General features: G+C 37.2%; 1 protein-coding gene across 1 annotated transcript; it reads right to left on the bottom strand.

The window, feature by feature from the left end:
• Nucleotides 1-2,574: 2,574 nt before the first annotated feature.
• On the bottom strand, nt 2,575-11,405 carry LOC149043818 (limbic system-associated membrane protein-like). Its single transcript, XM_089210791.1, has 5 exons — nt 11,298-11,405; nt 8,118-8,465; nt 5,013-5,338; nt 3,214-3,468; nt 2,575-2,745 (listed from the first exon to the last, which is right to left on the bottom strand). Exons 1-5 carry the CDS (start codon nt 11,362-11,364, stop codon nt 2,575-2,577), a joined length of 1,167 nt encoding a protein of 388 aa, XP_089066917.1. The 5' UTR covers nt 11,365-11,405.
• Nucleotides 11,406-14,804: the final 3,399 nt, after the last annotated feature.

Below are 14,804 nucleotides of genomic sequence, written 5' to 3'. Positions count from 1 at the left end.
TTGGCCACCGTAAAGGGTAAAAAAGCTGACGTTTCGAGCGTTAGCTCTTCGTCAGAGCGATTGGTCCTTTGCACCATTTTGCTTTTGGCATATCAAAGAGTTACTGAGTATTCTTCAAAGAGCTGCCAGTCTCTTGAAGATCAAGTGCTTTTGTCTCAAACTGTTCAGGACATATTCTTGGCCTAGATGACTAACAGACTCATGAACATCCATAATGAGCAGCTTGGTAACCTGGTGCTTTGAAGGTAACAGCAATTGATGTTTCGATTGGTAATCCGATGAAGAATTTTGAAGCCGACCACCAACTGCAATATTCCCGCTCCATCCAGAAACGGTCTCAATCTGCACACTGAACCAAATAGGCTGATAATCTTCAATTTACCCTTCTCTGATTCTCCTAGGCTCAAGTTTGGGAGGGCTTGCACGTATGTGACGATTTGAGCCTCTGCATGTTGTTATTCGTCTATCGACAGCCTACCACAAGGAATTCGACCAACAGGGTCCTCTTGTAAGCACCTCTTGCTCTCATGGAATTGTTAAATCTGAGACGCGAAGCAACTCCCTTCTTAAACTTGAACCATAACGAATATTGCAGAACCATTAGGTCTAGTGGTCGTTTATCTTCCATGAGATTAACATGGTTTGTTCGAGCTTGGCATCTGACCGCTGGGTTTTACTCAGAAATGCTGAATGAAGAGACTGGTTGGGTGGGCTACGATGTCTCACTTTCCCAAAAAAAACTTAGGGCCTCTGAACCACACTTCTCTCTTTAACGACACCTTTACTCTCAGTCCTCGGCTGGCATCGTCAGCTGGGTTCATGCTTGTTGACACAAATTTCTACTGGGAAGGGAGCCATCAATTCAGGGTTCTCAGTTGAACCCGTAACCCGTAACACCTGTCACGGGTGTCACAGGTAAGTGTTACGGCTGTCAAAGTGCTTCAACCAGTAGATCAATTCGTCTATCAAATGCAAATAAAAGAACGACTTTTTGAGTAAATTGCTGGGTAAACTATTGACTGTTAGTTGCTTTCGCAATGTACCTTTCTTCGGTTTTAGTTGTCAAGGTGAATAGCCTTTTTGCAGACCATAGAATAACCGAACAATCGCTTCACGTCTCCGCAACGTTGAATATGGCCGCCATATTGAATTTGTAAATTTGAACCCAGGCCTCTCGCAGATGTCGTCTTTCCACGTGCAAAAACATGGCCGATTCATTCATTAACAAATATTTGCGCTATCTTATACTCTTTCTCATTTAGATATATAGCAGTTACTGGGTCAGTGTGGCCTTGAGAATTAGTTTTTGTAAGTGGGTGCCCCCATTTGGAGAGGACTGGTTACCTAATAATTATTTTTGTATAAAATGAATGCCATTAACTCAGAAAGCAAAGCATTGTTATTGCAGGTTAATATTTCATTGAATATTGCAGTGTAGTTTTCAGTTTGATAAGAGATAATTTCAACTTTCCGTAGTTCAAAGCCACTGAACAGATTACAAAATGTACTTAAACTTGTTTGGAGAAAGTGAGAAAATATGCCCCCAAAATGAAGGAAAAAGCATTTCTGAGCATCTTAAATAAAAAATTTCCTGGGGGAGCATGCCCCCGGACCCCCCTAGCAGCTTGGGCCCTATGGGCCCAAGTTACACGCCCAAAGGGCGTGTATATTAGGGTTACGCCTGTAACTACCAAAGCAACGGCTGTACAAAATTCTACTGAGAACCCTGCATCATGTATCACTACCAGGCAAATAGCCACAAACATGTTGAATCGTTTGTCTCTTTGCTCTTGATATATTGGAGGACAGCCATGGAGTTTGACCAAAACACTGTCTTGTCAAATTTTAACTGAAATTCTTCTTGTAACGTCTGATTCATTCTGACAGATAAAACAGCAGTGACAATTCTAATCTGTGTATAGTCATCTGTTTAACGTGAGCTAAGCGAGATTTCCCAGCAAGGAAACTGCAGAGGGTAAAGCCATTTTCATTGACGAGTCTTGCATATGAAACAGTCCCATAAGCAATCTGAGAGGCATCTGCAAAGTGGTGAAGCTCTGCATTTTGTATCCAGCCAAAGTTGGTTCCTTTCAAACATATTGGTAAGGCAACACTTAAAAGTATCGGTACATCACATAGCCATCGTACACTGAACACCAAGGGTTATTTCAATATGAGGTACACCGGAATGTAAATCCAAATCCAAAATTGATGAAGCTTTGTCTGAGGTTGAAATGGTTTTGAGGACTTCCCTCCTTTTACACAGCCACTTAGTCAATCGAAATCCACCTCTTGGCAATAGAACACATTAATCTTCTCTCAATTTACTGGCGAATTCATTTAATTGCACTGATTTCAAACAGTCATCCACATAAAAGTTCTTCAATACTGTGTTCATCACTTTATTGTCAAAGTATCCTGCATTGTCTTGAGCCGTCCTCCTTTTGGACCGAAATTGTCCTAACTTGGTGAAGACGTGCTACCAAAAGGTGTGCTCAACAGGCTCCTTAGATAAATCATCATCAGGCCACCAAAGGAACCTTAAGGTATCAACATCGTTTGAATCAGCCATTACTAGATGGAAATTGCTTCAATGTCTGAGGAGAGAGATACTGGTTCCTGACGAAATCTTAAGAGGACACCAAGCAGGCTGTTAGTCAAGTCTGGACCGCTTAGTGGTTGGTCATTCAGCGATGTCTCTTTGTATCGGGCTGTGCAGTCAAACACCACTTGCAGTTTCCCTGGCTTATTAGGATTAAAGGCAGCATATAATTGACTGGTGATATCTTAACTGGAGGTTGTTCATTGTGGTTTTTAAGTGTGACTCATTTTCGCAAACCAATATTTTAATTCATTTCGATAGCATATCAGTTCAACTGATACTGACATCATACACTACATATGAAGAAAACACTCCCTATCCTCGAAAATCTGTTGAAAACATCAGGAACATCAACAAAAGTCTTCATCGGCTTGAGAATACTGCTAACTAGCACATGTGTCGTTCGCCAGGCACAAAAGGTCAACCTCATCACCAGGGTCTCTATTTCTCTCTATTTCTCCTTGTTCGGGATTGTAATGATTCACTGTGTGGGAAGTTTTATTGACGCAATGTAAACTGGTATAAAACATTTTTCCTGTTTTGGATTATAATTCCAAAGTACTTAAAAATGCTCAAAGATGTTTCTACCCACCCTTTATGTTAAGTCTCACAGTGGCTTTTTCTCCATCTCCTACGTCATTATATGGGATACATACGTACTCGCCATAGTGCTGAGATCGATTGACGTTATTGAGAGTATACTCACTGTTGCTGTTCTCGCTTAGGAGGCTGCCATTGAAATAGAACTTGTAAAATAATACTTGTGGCACAGCAGCCATAACTATGCACTTGAATGTAACAGCGTCTCCTTCAGTGACGGTATTTTGTGCAGCATTGGTTGTGAGCCTCAACACCTTCAGGTTTGTCTAAAAATTTAAATCAAATCAAAATCTCAATTTCAGTTTCAATTTCAATTTCATCTCAATTTCATCAATTTCATCTCAATTTCATCGCTTATACATTTCGCCTGGTTATAAATCATAACCTCTTTTAAAAGTCTAGATGGTTCATGATAAGGCAACAAGGGTTTGTCTTGTATCAGTCCATGGAGTGCTTTGGGCAGAAAATATAACGCTTTTGTGATGGAAAATTGTAGCAACTCATCTACCCATGGTTAGAATGCTGACTATAAGCAAAATACTTTAACTTACACATTGCAAACTGAAAAACAACGGCATTACTGCAGCAAGAAAAATAACATCAACTATTTTGTTATCAGGATAACTATTTAAAACCTTTGTTACTAAAAATGAGCAATTTGTGAAGCCCAGCTTTTTGTCTTAACGGACATAAAACGTTGTCGCTCTTGAAAAATTTTTGATGAAAATCCTTCATTTTGAGTCAAAAGGCGAATGCAACAGTGCCCTAGAAGCTGCACGTGAGAGGATCTCATCTCGCAAAAAAGCGGAAACCCAGTTTGAAACAGTTTGAAGACATTCCTTATTTTCCTCGCGGAAACCCAGTTTGAATCAGTTTGAAGACATTCCTTATTTTCCTCAATTGGTACCAGGATGATATATTTATCTAAGAGGTTCCTGAGGAACAGAGCCTCAATTTTAGAGAGACCTTAAGTCGAGGGCCTCATAGGCTAGATGCTTCATTAGGGATTTTTGGCTCGACGCCACTACCAAATATGCAAAAAAACAATTCAATTTTCATTAACAATCCAAGCTTCCTCAGGTTTGCTCTTGCAAAGAGCTTAAGCAGCAGCAGAGCGAAAAAGCTAAAGCGAAAAACCAGGAAGATTTGGTCAGGTTGTGTTCACACTATCGTGGTTCTTTATACTTCCTGGGAGTCTGAAACAGGCTAAATAAAATTCCCATTGTGATGATAAGTATTTTAAATTTGCACGGACAATAGTATGTAAACTGCTTGTTTCAACGAAAAACCTGGGGGAAACTAGACGAAGGTAGGAAATACATATCTTTCATAGGGGGCGGCATAATGCTTGCAGGTTACACAACCTCCAAAACCGGGAAAGTCATAGAAATCAATTACCCAAGTGCAGGATTTGTCATTCCTTCCCTGTCTTTAAATGAGAAAAAAAGTGAGGCTTGTAATCACTCCATGGTACAGTCTGTCACTTTTGTGTCATTTGACAGTCGAGTATTTAGTATAAGGTGGCAAAGCCTTGTGCGCTAGTCAAACGAAGTGAATTTTGGATTATCACAATGGTTCGGAGATAGTTTTAAGCCTATTTGGGAATTAAACACAGTCCAACTGAAGCAATGAAATAGCAAAAAAAATGTCGCATCCTTCTAAGTAACATACCATGAGCAATGATTCCACGTAAATTCAATTGTCCCAACCGATAATTGGGACCAATGCATGCAAAGCCAAAAATGATTTGATGTGGAATTCTGTTTCCTTTCATTTTTGAACAGATTTATAAGTTCTAGGTAACTGTCACCCCAATAACATAAATCGCACTGTAAATAAAGTAAATCCAGAAATAGAAAATTAAGGTTAAAATATACTTACACTGAACTACAATTGATGTATCAATAGAAGTGACTTCCACTGAGTTATTGGCTTGACATGTATATTTTCCTGCATCTGTTCTGTTTATATTTTCGAGCTTTAAAAACGTAACTTTCTTCCCTGAACTTTCCAGTACTCCATTTCTAATCCATGCTACATCCGGCAGTGGTTTCCCAGAAGCTTCACAGGCCATGGTGACAAGGGATCCTTCAATGTAATATTTTCCTCTTAAAGAGATGTTTATAAGTAGTGCCTCTGAAAGGTAAAAGAGATTATGTCATTCCTCACATAGCGTAACAAATCCTACTTGGACCTAATCTCAAAATTTACCTAACTTCGATAAAATAGACAAAAACATCAAGCAATTGGTCCCCAACAGCCAACTAGTAGAAGGAGGCTCAAACCTCATTCAGTACAAGTTAACCTGTGGGCTCTAACTACTGGATAACTTACTCGCTAGCTAAATTATAAAGCAGAGCCCCAGCCTAGAAAATTAAGGGCTGATTCAGGAATTTACTCTTTGGGCTAAGGACCCTGGCTTCTAAGCTACTTCCATTCAAGTGAAAAAAATTTATGCTGCTGCACAAACAAATAGGAACAGAGCCAACCAAGCCACACCCCACTCAGAACTTGGTCTGACAAAGGATCAACAGGAGACATCCTAAACCCAGAGAACTGAAATTTTGATGAAAGAGAAACTATTGATTCTTCCCAATAAAAAGAACACACCAGTGGCGTGCTGAATGCTGCTTTCCTATAACTTAAAGTTAAAAGAAGGTCCACTCTTAGTAAAAGAAAACAAGATGTTTGGCCCTCAATTATTTCTACAAGTCAAACCTTCAAAGAATTGTAACCTTACAGAAACGTGCGTTAAGAATAGTAAGCAATTCTACATACATTGCCCATACTGGCCCTATTTTTAAGGAACTTAAACTCTTAAAAATTTCATGATATCCATTCGTTTCAATTAGGTACTTTTATGTTTTCATTCGTGAACTCTACACTCCCTTCCAAATTCAATAACTTTTTTTTACTGAATAGTCAAATCCACAATTATAATACAAGGAATGCTCAGTCCTTCCGCTTGCCACCGTGCAGAACGAACACCAGGAAGTTTTCAATTTACTTTCAAGGTCCAAACTTTTATAATTCGCTAAATTCTGACATAACTAGTTCTCCCTCTTCCGCTTCTTTTAAAAGAAAGCTTAAGGAATTTCTTCTCTCTAGGTATTAACTTCTGTAAGGCAGTAATTCTTAACTAACTTACTTAATATGTGTGTGCGTGTGTGTGTGTGTACGTGTGCGCGGTCAAAGTTAATTACCATAAGTCCATATTGTAATTCTAATATAAGATTAGTTATTTTAAGTGAGAAAGCCTGACTTGTTATAAGCCTCGTGGTTTCTTTCAGGTTTTCTCGCCATTTATTCTCTGTCATCAATTTTCTTCATTTCTTTTTCCATCTGTAAATGTCGTATATGGCAAAATAAATATTGTATATTGTATTGTATTGTACAAGTGAAATATGAGACATAATTGGCTTTAGGCTACAAAAACCAAATGCAAATGATGATTCGTTTGCCCTTTTAAGCCATAATAACCTGGTATCTTTCTATTGTAATACAATTCGAAAAGGTAAGCTGTGTGATAGGTATTGTATTACAGTTAAAATAAGCCAACAGAACTTAATTAGCAAATGTACCATTAAAATAAAGAAAAGAAAGAAGGTGTTGTAATGGCTGGTGAGCTCAAAAAAGTTTTAGTCATGAGTAATAAAGGATCAAAAACAAGCAAGTGAACAAAGTAAACAGTGAGTTTGGATTCTTCACAACAAGTGAATAAAATCGTTCAAGCAAACAACGAGGTAAATTGTACATGAGTATTGAGATGTCACAAACGTTTTCAACTTTGAATCACAGTCAAATGACAAAGAAGTTATATATTCAATATCACACTCGTTTAAATGTACTAAATGTACTCTTAGATACTGTATTCCAAAATGACAGGTAAAACACTCAGAGAGAAGATTATAAAGTCTGTGCAAAGAACATTAGGCTTCTGTTTGATACATGAAAATTTTCTGAAAAGTTTAGGTTACATAAGCTCACGAAACGTTTCATACTGTAAATTGAAATTGAATAATTTTAGTCTCATGTTGCTTTTTGTGGAATTCAGCCAGTTTCTCAGTGAGGCAACCAAAGTCAGCAATAAAATCAAAGCTGTTGAACTGACCTCCATGAAAACATCATCTACTCAGGACAACATTCTTACCTGGCCACATTGGTCATCATTGAATTATTTTCTGTTTGCACGTTCAGTGTCTTTCAAAGAGCATAAAGAGCTTAGATTAGAGACTTTGTTGGTTTATTGTTTTGATAACTTTTAAATTTTTTTTGTCTTGACTTGCTCCTAAGTGTCAGAGATTACTTGAAGAAGTCACCAATCTGTTAATGAAATTTACATCTGCAAACCTTGATGATCATCATATTAATCCCCAGAAAGCAGCAAATGATGCAATGCTGACTTTCATCCCCTTTGGCAAGTCTCTTTAAAAGGCTTGAAAAGCAATATGGTTTTTTTCACACCAAATTAATTTCACATGCTGCTTGTGATTGGTCATGCAATATTTTCCTTCTGTCACTGATTTAGCAAAATCATACAACCAGTTGTATTGTTTCTAGTTTTGACTGATCATTTTTAATTGACAGCTTTGCTAAGAGAAAATATCAGTACTTATATTAATATTACAGTTATCTACACATAACAGAGTAACCCAGTAGTTGTTGCCAGAAGAATAAAGCAATAACTCTTTGATAACTCTTTGATTTCTTACTCCTGAGAAACAGCAAAGCAAAAAGGGTAGAATTTCTTTTCTCCTTTTAGGGGTGCAGTATCTCATGCCAAGTAAAAGTGGCACTGTCTACTGTTCCCAAATTTATGCTATTGTTTACTTTCTCCAGATCAAAGAAATATGAAAGACATGAGTTGAATTCATTTGAGTTATGTTTGATTGATAACTATTTCTGTAATACTTACCTGCCACAATAAGCTGAACTGTACTTTTAACTGTTTTGAGAAAGCTTCCAATGAGCTCACAGTTAAATTTGGCATTGTCTCTAGGGTTGATGTTCTTGATAACCAAGGTAGCTCTTCCTTCAATGTTAACTCTTCCTTTGTAAGATGGAGGAATACTAGGATGTTCTTGGACACCAAGACTGTTCTTAACCATCATTTTGACAAATGCACCATTTACCTGAACTTCATAGAGAATGTCCTGAATGTCATTATGTGGATCAGTGTAGTCCCACACTAGCTTGGCATCACTACCATTGTTAAAGTAGCTTGGACTAGAAGGTTCCTGGGTGAAACGCACATCCACACCCCCTAAAATTGACAACCATAAACATAATATTTTCAGCCCTTTAGTTACATGTGTAAAGATAATATTTAGGAAGAAGGGCTTAAATAGAGTCCACCACAGAGGCACTTTTAGTGTAAGCAGTAACAACAATAAGTATAAATATGCACTACATTGGTATTCACTGATTGTATCAATCAGCCCAAAGTATACTTTCATTTGCTAAGAAATAAGGTTCAATAACAGTAATAATTTATGTAACTCTTTGCGCCTTTTGAAAATCATTTTTGACAAGTTCCACTTTCCGAAATTAATGTATAGGGGTGAATTTCCAAAATTAAGAAACAGTACACTTGAAGAAATTAGTTGAAGAAAAACTTGTGGAGGTGGAAAAGGGAAAGTGGAAATGTCCTCACATATTACAGTATATGTTAAACTATCGATTGAGGGATTTATTATTCCCCCATTTTCTAGTCTTCTGGCTTTGAGTGTTTGAAAATTTGTTTGGTCTTATCTGAGCATCCTCAACCCATCACATAAGATATGTATGAAAGAAGAAAAAAACAGAAAAGAAACCATTCAAGTGTTCTTGATGACCAGAACAAAATTCTTGTGGGCTTTAAAGTTTAGTGCTGAAAAAATTGTGCCTAAAAATTGGAAAAGAAATAAAAGATCAAACACATCACTTCTTTCCCTAATCTTGCCCTGTTCTGTAGTGAATAACCAAGGTAAAAAGACACAGTAATGAATAAAAATTAACAAATATTTGTGGAAGATGAAGTGAAGTGAATATTATTCAATGATCTCCCCTTTGCCTTCAGCAAAAAATTGTTTTAATACAATCCCCCAGGTGCTTTCAAATTCTGTTATAAATTCTGTAAATAAAGAAAACATTGCACACATTTTGTTACAATTATGTTGATTACCTGTATCAAGATGAGCAGGCAGTTTTAAGAGGTTTAAATTTTTTAATATCAAAAACTTTATCCCTTTGTTTTGAAAAGTGTTCTGCTAATCTTTTAGCATCTTTTGTGCTCTTTGCAATTTAGTTTTCTCCCACTGAATTCAACACTCCCTTGCAACACTTGACAGAATGCATGCAAAGCAGCCATTTTGAAATTTAGCACTCTTGTTATAATCACCCTGTACACTGTGATTATAACAAGATATGATGCAATACCTGACCAATCAGAGCATGGGCATCTCTATAATAACCTGAGTGAGAAATTATACTAATAGTATAGTTATCATTGAAGCCATCACATAACACAGGGAAAAAAAAACAATGACAGCACAAACAAAAATGCAATGATCAATCATTTCATGTGCATAATTTCTGAAAACTTTGGCATATTAAGCTGGCATAAAAATTCCAATGTTATAGAAATAGAAATAAGAAATAAGACATCAAGCACAATTTTCTATCATCTATAGCCTTGGTCATAGAAAGGATGTCAACAATGGTCAAAACTTGTACTGCACCTCCTTTAGCTTTGAATATCTTTGACCTCATTTCTACCATCAATAAGGTATTGTATAACAAGCTGAATTATACTTGCAGGACAGGAGTAAATTAGTTGACTGAAAAGTGTGTCAATACCATGGAAATAATAGTACCAGTTTGAAACAAATTTTTGCTCATTCACACAAGCACAAATCAAATCAAAAAGGTGGATTGTAATGCTTTCTTATCTGAGTCAGAATCTATAAAATTTAAGTCTTTTGTACCCTTTGGGAAGAGATTCCTCTTTAGTTCCCCAGATTGCAAATGTTAGCAATTGATCAAAGCATAGATTTAGACAAAGATTGTGATCAGTTTGCATGAGGCAAAATCAGAATGATTTTCACCAATTTTCGTGAAGCCCAGCTGACTTCTTGTTTTCAACCTTGAAGTCACGATTTTACAGTTGTCAGCAACCAGCAAACCTTGCTGACATTCAATTTCATTCCCTTTAGCAAGCCCCCACAACACAAAGGCTAAAAAACCCAAATGATTGTTTTCACTGGTCTACCTCTAATTGGTCGGATGCTCATTTCTCAATTGTGAGAAAAACCATCCTACCTATCAGAATTTTTGCAGTTTATTACAAATAACTTTTTGTTTTGTTAATTTAGCTTGGAGTAAATCTCAGTATGTATATGATAAGCCAACATATCTACACACACGTGGTCATTTCAAAAAGTTTGGCCCTTCTTAAAACATTAACTGTTTTTAAATACACAACAAAAATAAGTCTTCCACAACGACCGGTGTGGGATACCACAATCATATGTGCATAAAGCTAAAAAAAATTGGTCAAGTAGACAAATCATACATGTACATGTCCTTGTTGATGTCATTATTTGCACCAACAATGCGAGCAAAAATTGGTAACAGCTCTTCCCAATAATGGTGATGGATGGCAAGGAAGAGAGTTTAAGTACAGATGGCAACTCTTTTCTGACCATCATGCTTGTAATGGAAAGCCACCTGACAAAGTAGTAACTTGACTTTTCTCGTGGCTAAGAAGAGGGCTCATACTAATCATGAAAATAGTGCAGTTCTCAGTTTCAGTGTTGATGTTAAATTCTGAACGTATGGTATTGTTACACTTGAAGCATAAAATCATTTGCTTGTGATTTCTATCGCATCATAGTTACTCAGACTTCATCTATCACGTGATTGAAATTCCAAATCATATCTTAATTTTGAAATACAAAAGATTGTTGAAAACCATCTTGGAGTTCTGAAATCATTTTGACGAAAATAACGTTCAGAAAGAAAGGGTTGGCGTTTTCGATGTCTAGGCTTAAAATGGCACCCGGTAAAAGAAGACACCGTAAAATCCTTTGTGCGGGAGAATAAATTTCACACTTACCTGACCCGTGAAACTTTACCAGCAGAAGAAAGAGTAAGTAAATTTCATAATCACGGAAAGACACCATCCTATCAGACCTTTGCTGATGCTTCAATGAGGAAGGTTGTGCCAAAATCCTACGGAAGTCACTTGAAGAAATAAACGACTAAGCCTTTCTTCGTTTTGAGACTGGGACCGAGTGTCACGATCATCTTCGTGAAATTGACGAACTTAGTCGGCAAAATTGTCTAAACAGCGTGGCGGATGGTGCGATTTATGGAAGAAAACTCGACTTATGCTAAACACCAAGGAAATTTCTATGAATTGTAAAAAATTTTCTTCCGGAGAAACGTTCCATTCAGATTGAACTATGCGTGAAACTTGCGAATGTGACGAATGAGAACATTGGCATCGATATCGATCACGCGAACGTATCACGCTAAATGAAAGTCACGCAAATATAAAATAACATGTAACAGACAGTTTTCATCTCCTCTTTCTTGTTTATTAACCGTGGATTCTTTTTTCAGGGCTACTAAATATAATCAAGGTCGGGTAGCGCTGATCTATTCCCTGTGGGGATGCACGGGTGTACCCATATTCCTGGGGCCGGAAACGAAAGTCAAGCGGATTACAAGTGAAATAACGCAATCCAGACGCTCAAACTTAGTCAGTACATACCAAGAAGTGCCGGAAAGTCGATTTGAATACATTTTTTAGAGAGTAATTTTCCTCAATCTTGATATCAGCTTCTTCGTATATCTTCGAACCATGTCATCTAAAAACATCTCTAAGGCTTTGAGTTTTCTGCCGGATGTAAAATCAGCCGAGAAGCAACTGCACGAACACGAAGTGGAAACAACAACTAGCTCTGTTATGTATTACTGCTACGGTGTTGGCAAAAGTAAATCTAAGGTCAGAGGGACGCCTCAGATGAACTCTGGTTACGAGATGTTAAGTGGAGGGATGCAGGGGTGTGCGGGTTATGGGAAGACCAAGGTGGGAGGGGGGGATGCAAAAACTTTCTACTGTATAATTCCATAAAAATTGCAAATTAAATCTACTCTTTATTTAGATTTTGAGAGACAAGTGTGTAGTTCACTTTCCAAAAATTGGAGAAAATGGAATAGAATAAAAAAATAAAAGGGCTACAGAACTTCAATAGCTTAAATGTGGTGGTTATCCTGAAAAAAGGGGCGGGGTTATATGTGGTTTTTTAAGAAAAACCCTGAATGTTTCTTGGGTCCTATTTTTACCACTGCTTAAGCAGTGTTCATTACTGCGAAGATCACTCATATTTCATCATCATTATTATTATCATTGTTATTATTATTACTATTATTGTAGAAGTCTCTAGGAGAAAATAAGGAAAAACGTTGTACTTACATTTCACTGAAATCTCGACCTCGTCTTTAACGGGAGTTAATTTCACGTCGTCGAGACACACTCAATTCATACGTTCTGCTGTCTGATCTTTGCGAGCGAAGGATTGGCATTGTTAATTGACTGTCTGTTAAAAATCACAACGAATCCATCTTGAAAGTCATCAGCCACTTGAGTTGTGCCTCTACTCCTTTACCTCGTAACTCTTTGTGCAGAAAACGAGGGGGAATCAGGAGTGAAATTACTTCTACTTCATCCAGAGGAGTACCATCAAGAGTGTATGTCCGCTAAAGGGTGATGTTGTCATTTTCCACTAGATACAACGATTTGAAGGAGTCGACACGACGGATGGTGTTTGCTCTTTGGAAAGAAATAAAACATCGTTTGTAAGTAAGGAAGATCGATTACTAAGTGGTGCAACCTCTAAATTCTTTTAGAAACGAATGATACTTTACCCATAAACAGTAAACTGATCAGAATAGCACGAGATTCTAAGAATACTTTGCTTACTCATTTCCTCGACATAGATACCCACTTCGGACGGAGGAAAAATTAAGATAAACCTGAGAGGCGCCATATTTTGTAACTGACAGTAACATCAAGTTGAAGTCTAACGCTGGAAGCAAAATGCTTTCAGCAATCTCCCACACAAGCGCTTTTGGTCGATTTTCAAATGGCGGCTTCTTGAGCTTACACATAATGCTTGGTGACAGAATATTGGTCGGAAATTGAAAAGAAAAAACTAATTAAACAAATCAATGGAAAAGGGAACTCTTCTGCTCCAGAAAGCACATTTGATCTCACTCTTTTTCTAATTTTCTTTAGAACATTTACCTTTGACATAAATCCGGCGTGCAAACTTTGCTTCAAAGAGATGAAAAGACTTTGGAAAACTTGCGAAAAAATGTATACCATCGTTAATTTGCTCATTGTAACTAATACAGTGCCAGCTGTGTTAAAGAAGATTTAAAGTATTTTATTGTGATAAGGAACTACTATGTTTCTCCCAGTACTATTTCACGGTGTAAACTGTATCTCAAAAAAGTTGTCATGAACTGCAGAAAATATCCGAAACGGCTTCATGGAATTTAAAGGTATTCATTCTATCATCATTGAAGCGTAAAATAAAAATGAACCCAAGCTTTTTTTTCAAATATTCTTCTTGTTAACTCATAACAAAAATTTAACGCTCATTTTAACATCTCCGTAACTCCTGTTCGTTGCGCGGCGATTGACTCAGTCGCATGTGCACAAACGACAACATCTTCTGCGTTTAATTTCTCATAAAGGGAAGCCAAGAGTTATTATAAAGTCAGATTTGACGTTTAATGCGGTTCTAAAACAGGAAAAATTCCCCTTTAGATGTCAAAGTTGCAGCTGGACAGGGAAGAGAAGGTAATTCAAACAAAATACAGCTTCCGGGCTTCTATGTCGAGATATTGAGGCAAAACTCGCTTGCCAACTCATGCGATAAATGATGGTAGTTTGACCGAGTAAAATCCAATTCGGTCTGTATTCATACGAGTGATTAACAAAATTGGACGACCACCAAGCGGGAGTCTAATTTGTCAATCACGAGTATGATTACAGACAGAATTGGACGACAGGAAGTCCTGTTGCCAATTAATCCTAACCGTTACAATTTCCGAAAACAACAAATACATTTGGGCCAAATATCATCGGTAGAGACAATTTCTAAAATTTAAAAAATTCTCCATTTTTAAATTTCTCATATTTTCTTAGGATAAGTGGTTGTTGCTATGGTTATTGTGATGATTCTGTGATTGGTGGATTTGGCTGAGAGGATTAAGTATGATTGGCTGCTTCAACTGTCCGACTAATGTTGTCTGATAACAGATGTACAGATTGATTGGTGAAAAATAAAGCAGCTAATGCACCAATCAAATTTGAAGAATGGTAATGATTATGATTTATGGGTTATTACCTAACTCTACAATTAGAGTACAAATAACGCGTGAATAGGGTACAAATATCTTGCAAAATTGTGCAGTTGGTTATTTTGTACAATAAAAAGACTTTAACCTTTAGCGTGCTCTGCGCTTCTTCATCCGCTTTGCTTTTCCCGCCTTATGGGAAATGAGCAGAAACACTTGTCAAAAAACAAAACGGCACAATTCGTAAATA

This window comes from Pocillopora damicornis, chromosome 6 (assembly GCF_964200805.1).
Source record: "Pocillopora damicornis chromosome 6, jaPocDami1.2, whole genome shotgun sequence".
Classification (NCBI taxonomy): Eukaryota; Metazoa; Cnidaria; class Anthozoa; order Scleractinia; family Pocilloporidae; genus Pocillopora; species Pocillopora damicornis.
This window is presented reverse-complemented; position numbering and strand designations above follow the sequence as displayed.

What these genes read in the sequence shown, in the direction of transcription:
- LOC149043818 (XM_089210791.1), bottom strand. Translation starts at nt 11,364, where the DNA reads ATGGTGTCTTTCCGTGATTATGAAATTTACTTACTCTTTCTTCTGCTG. An exon ending in GGTAAAGTTTCACGGGTCAG is followed by an intron (nt 8,466 to 11,297) that starts GTAAGTGTGAAA and finishes TGTCAATTTTAG; the next exon opens with GGGGTGTGGATGTGCGTTTC. An exon ending in GTGCGATTTATGTTATTGGG is followed by an intron (nt 3,469 to 5,012) that starts GTGACAGTTACC and finishes TTAAATTTTTAG; the next exon opens with ACAAACCTGAAGGTGTTGAG.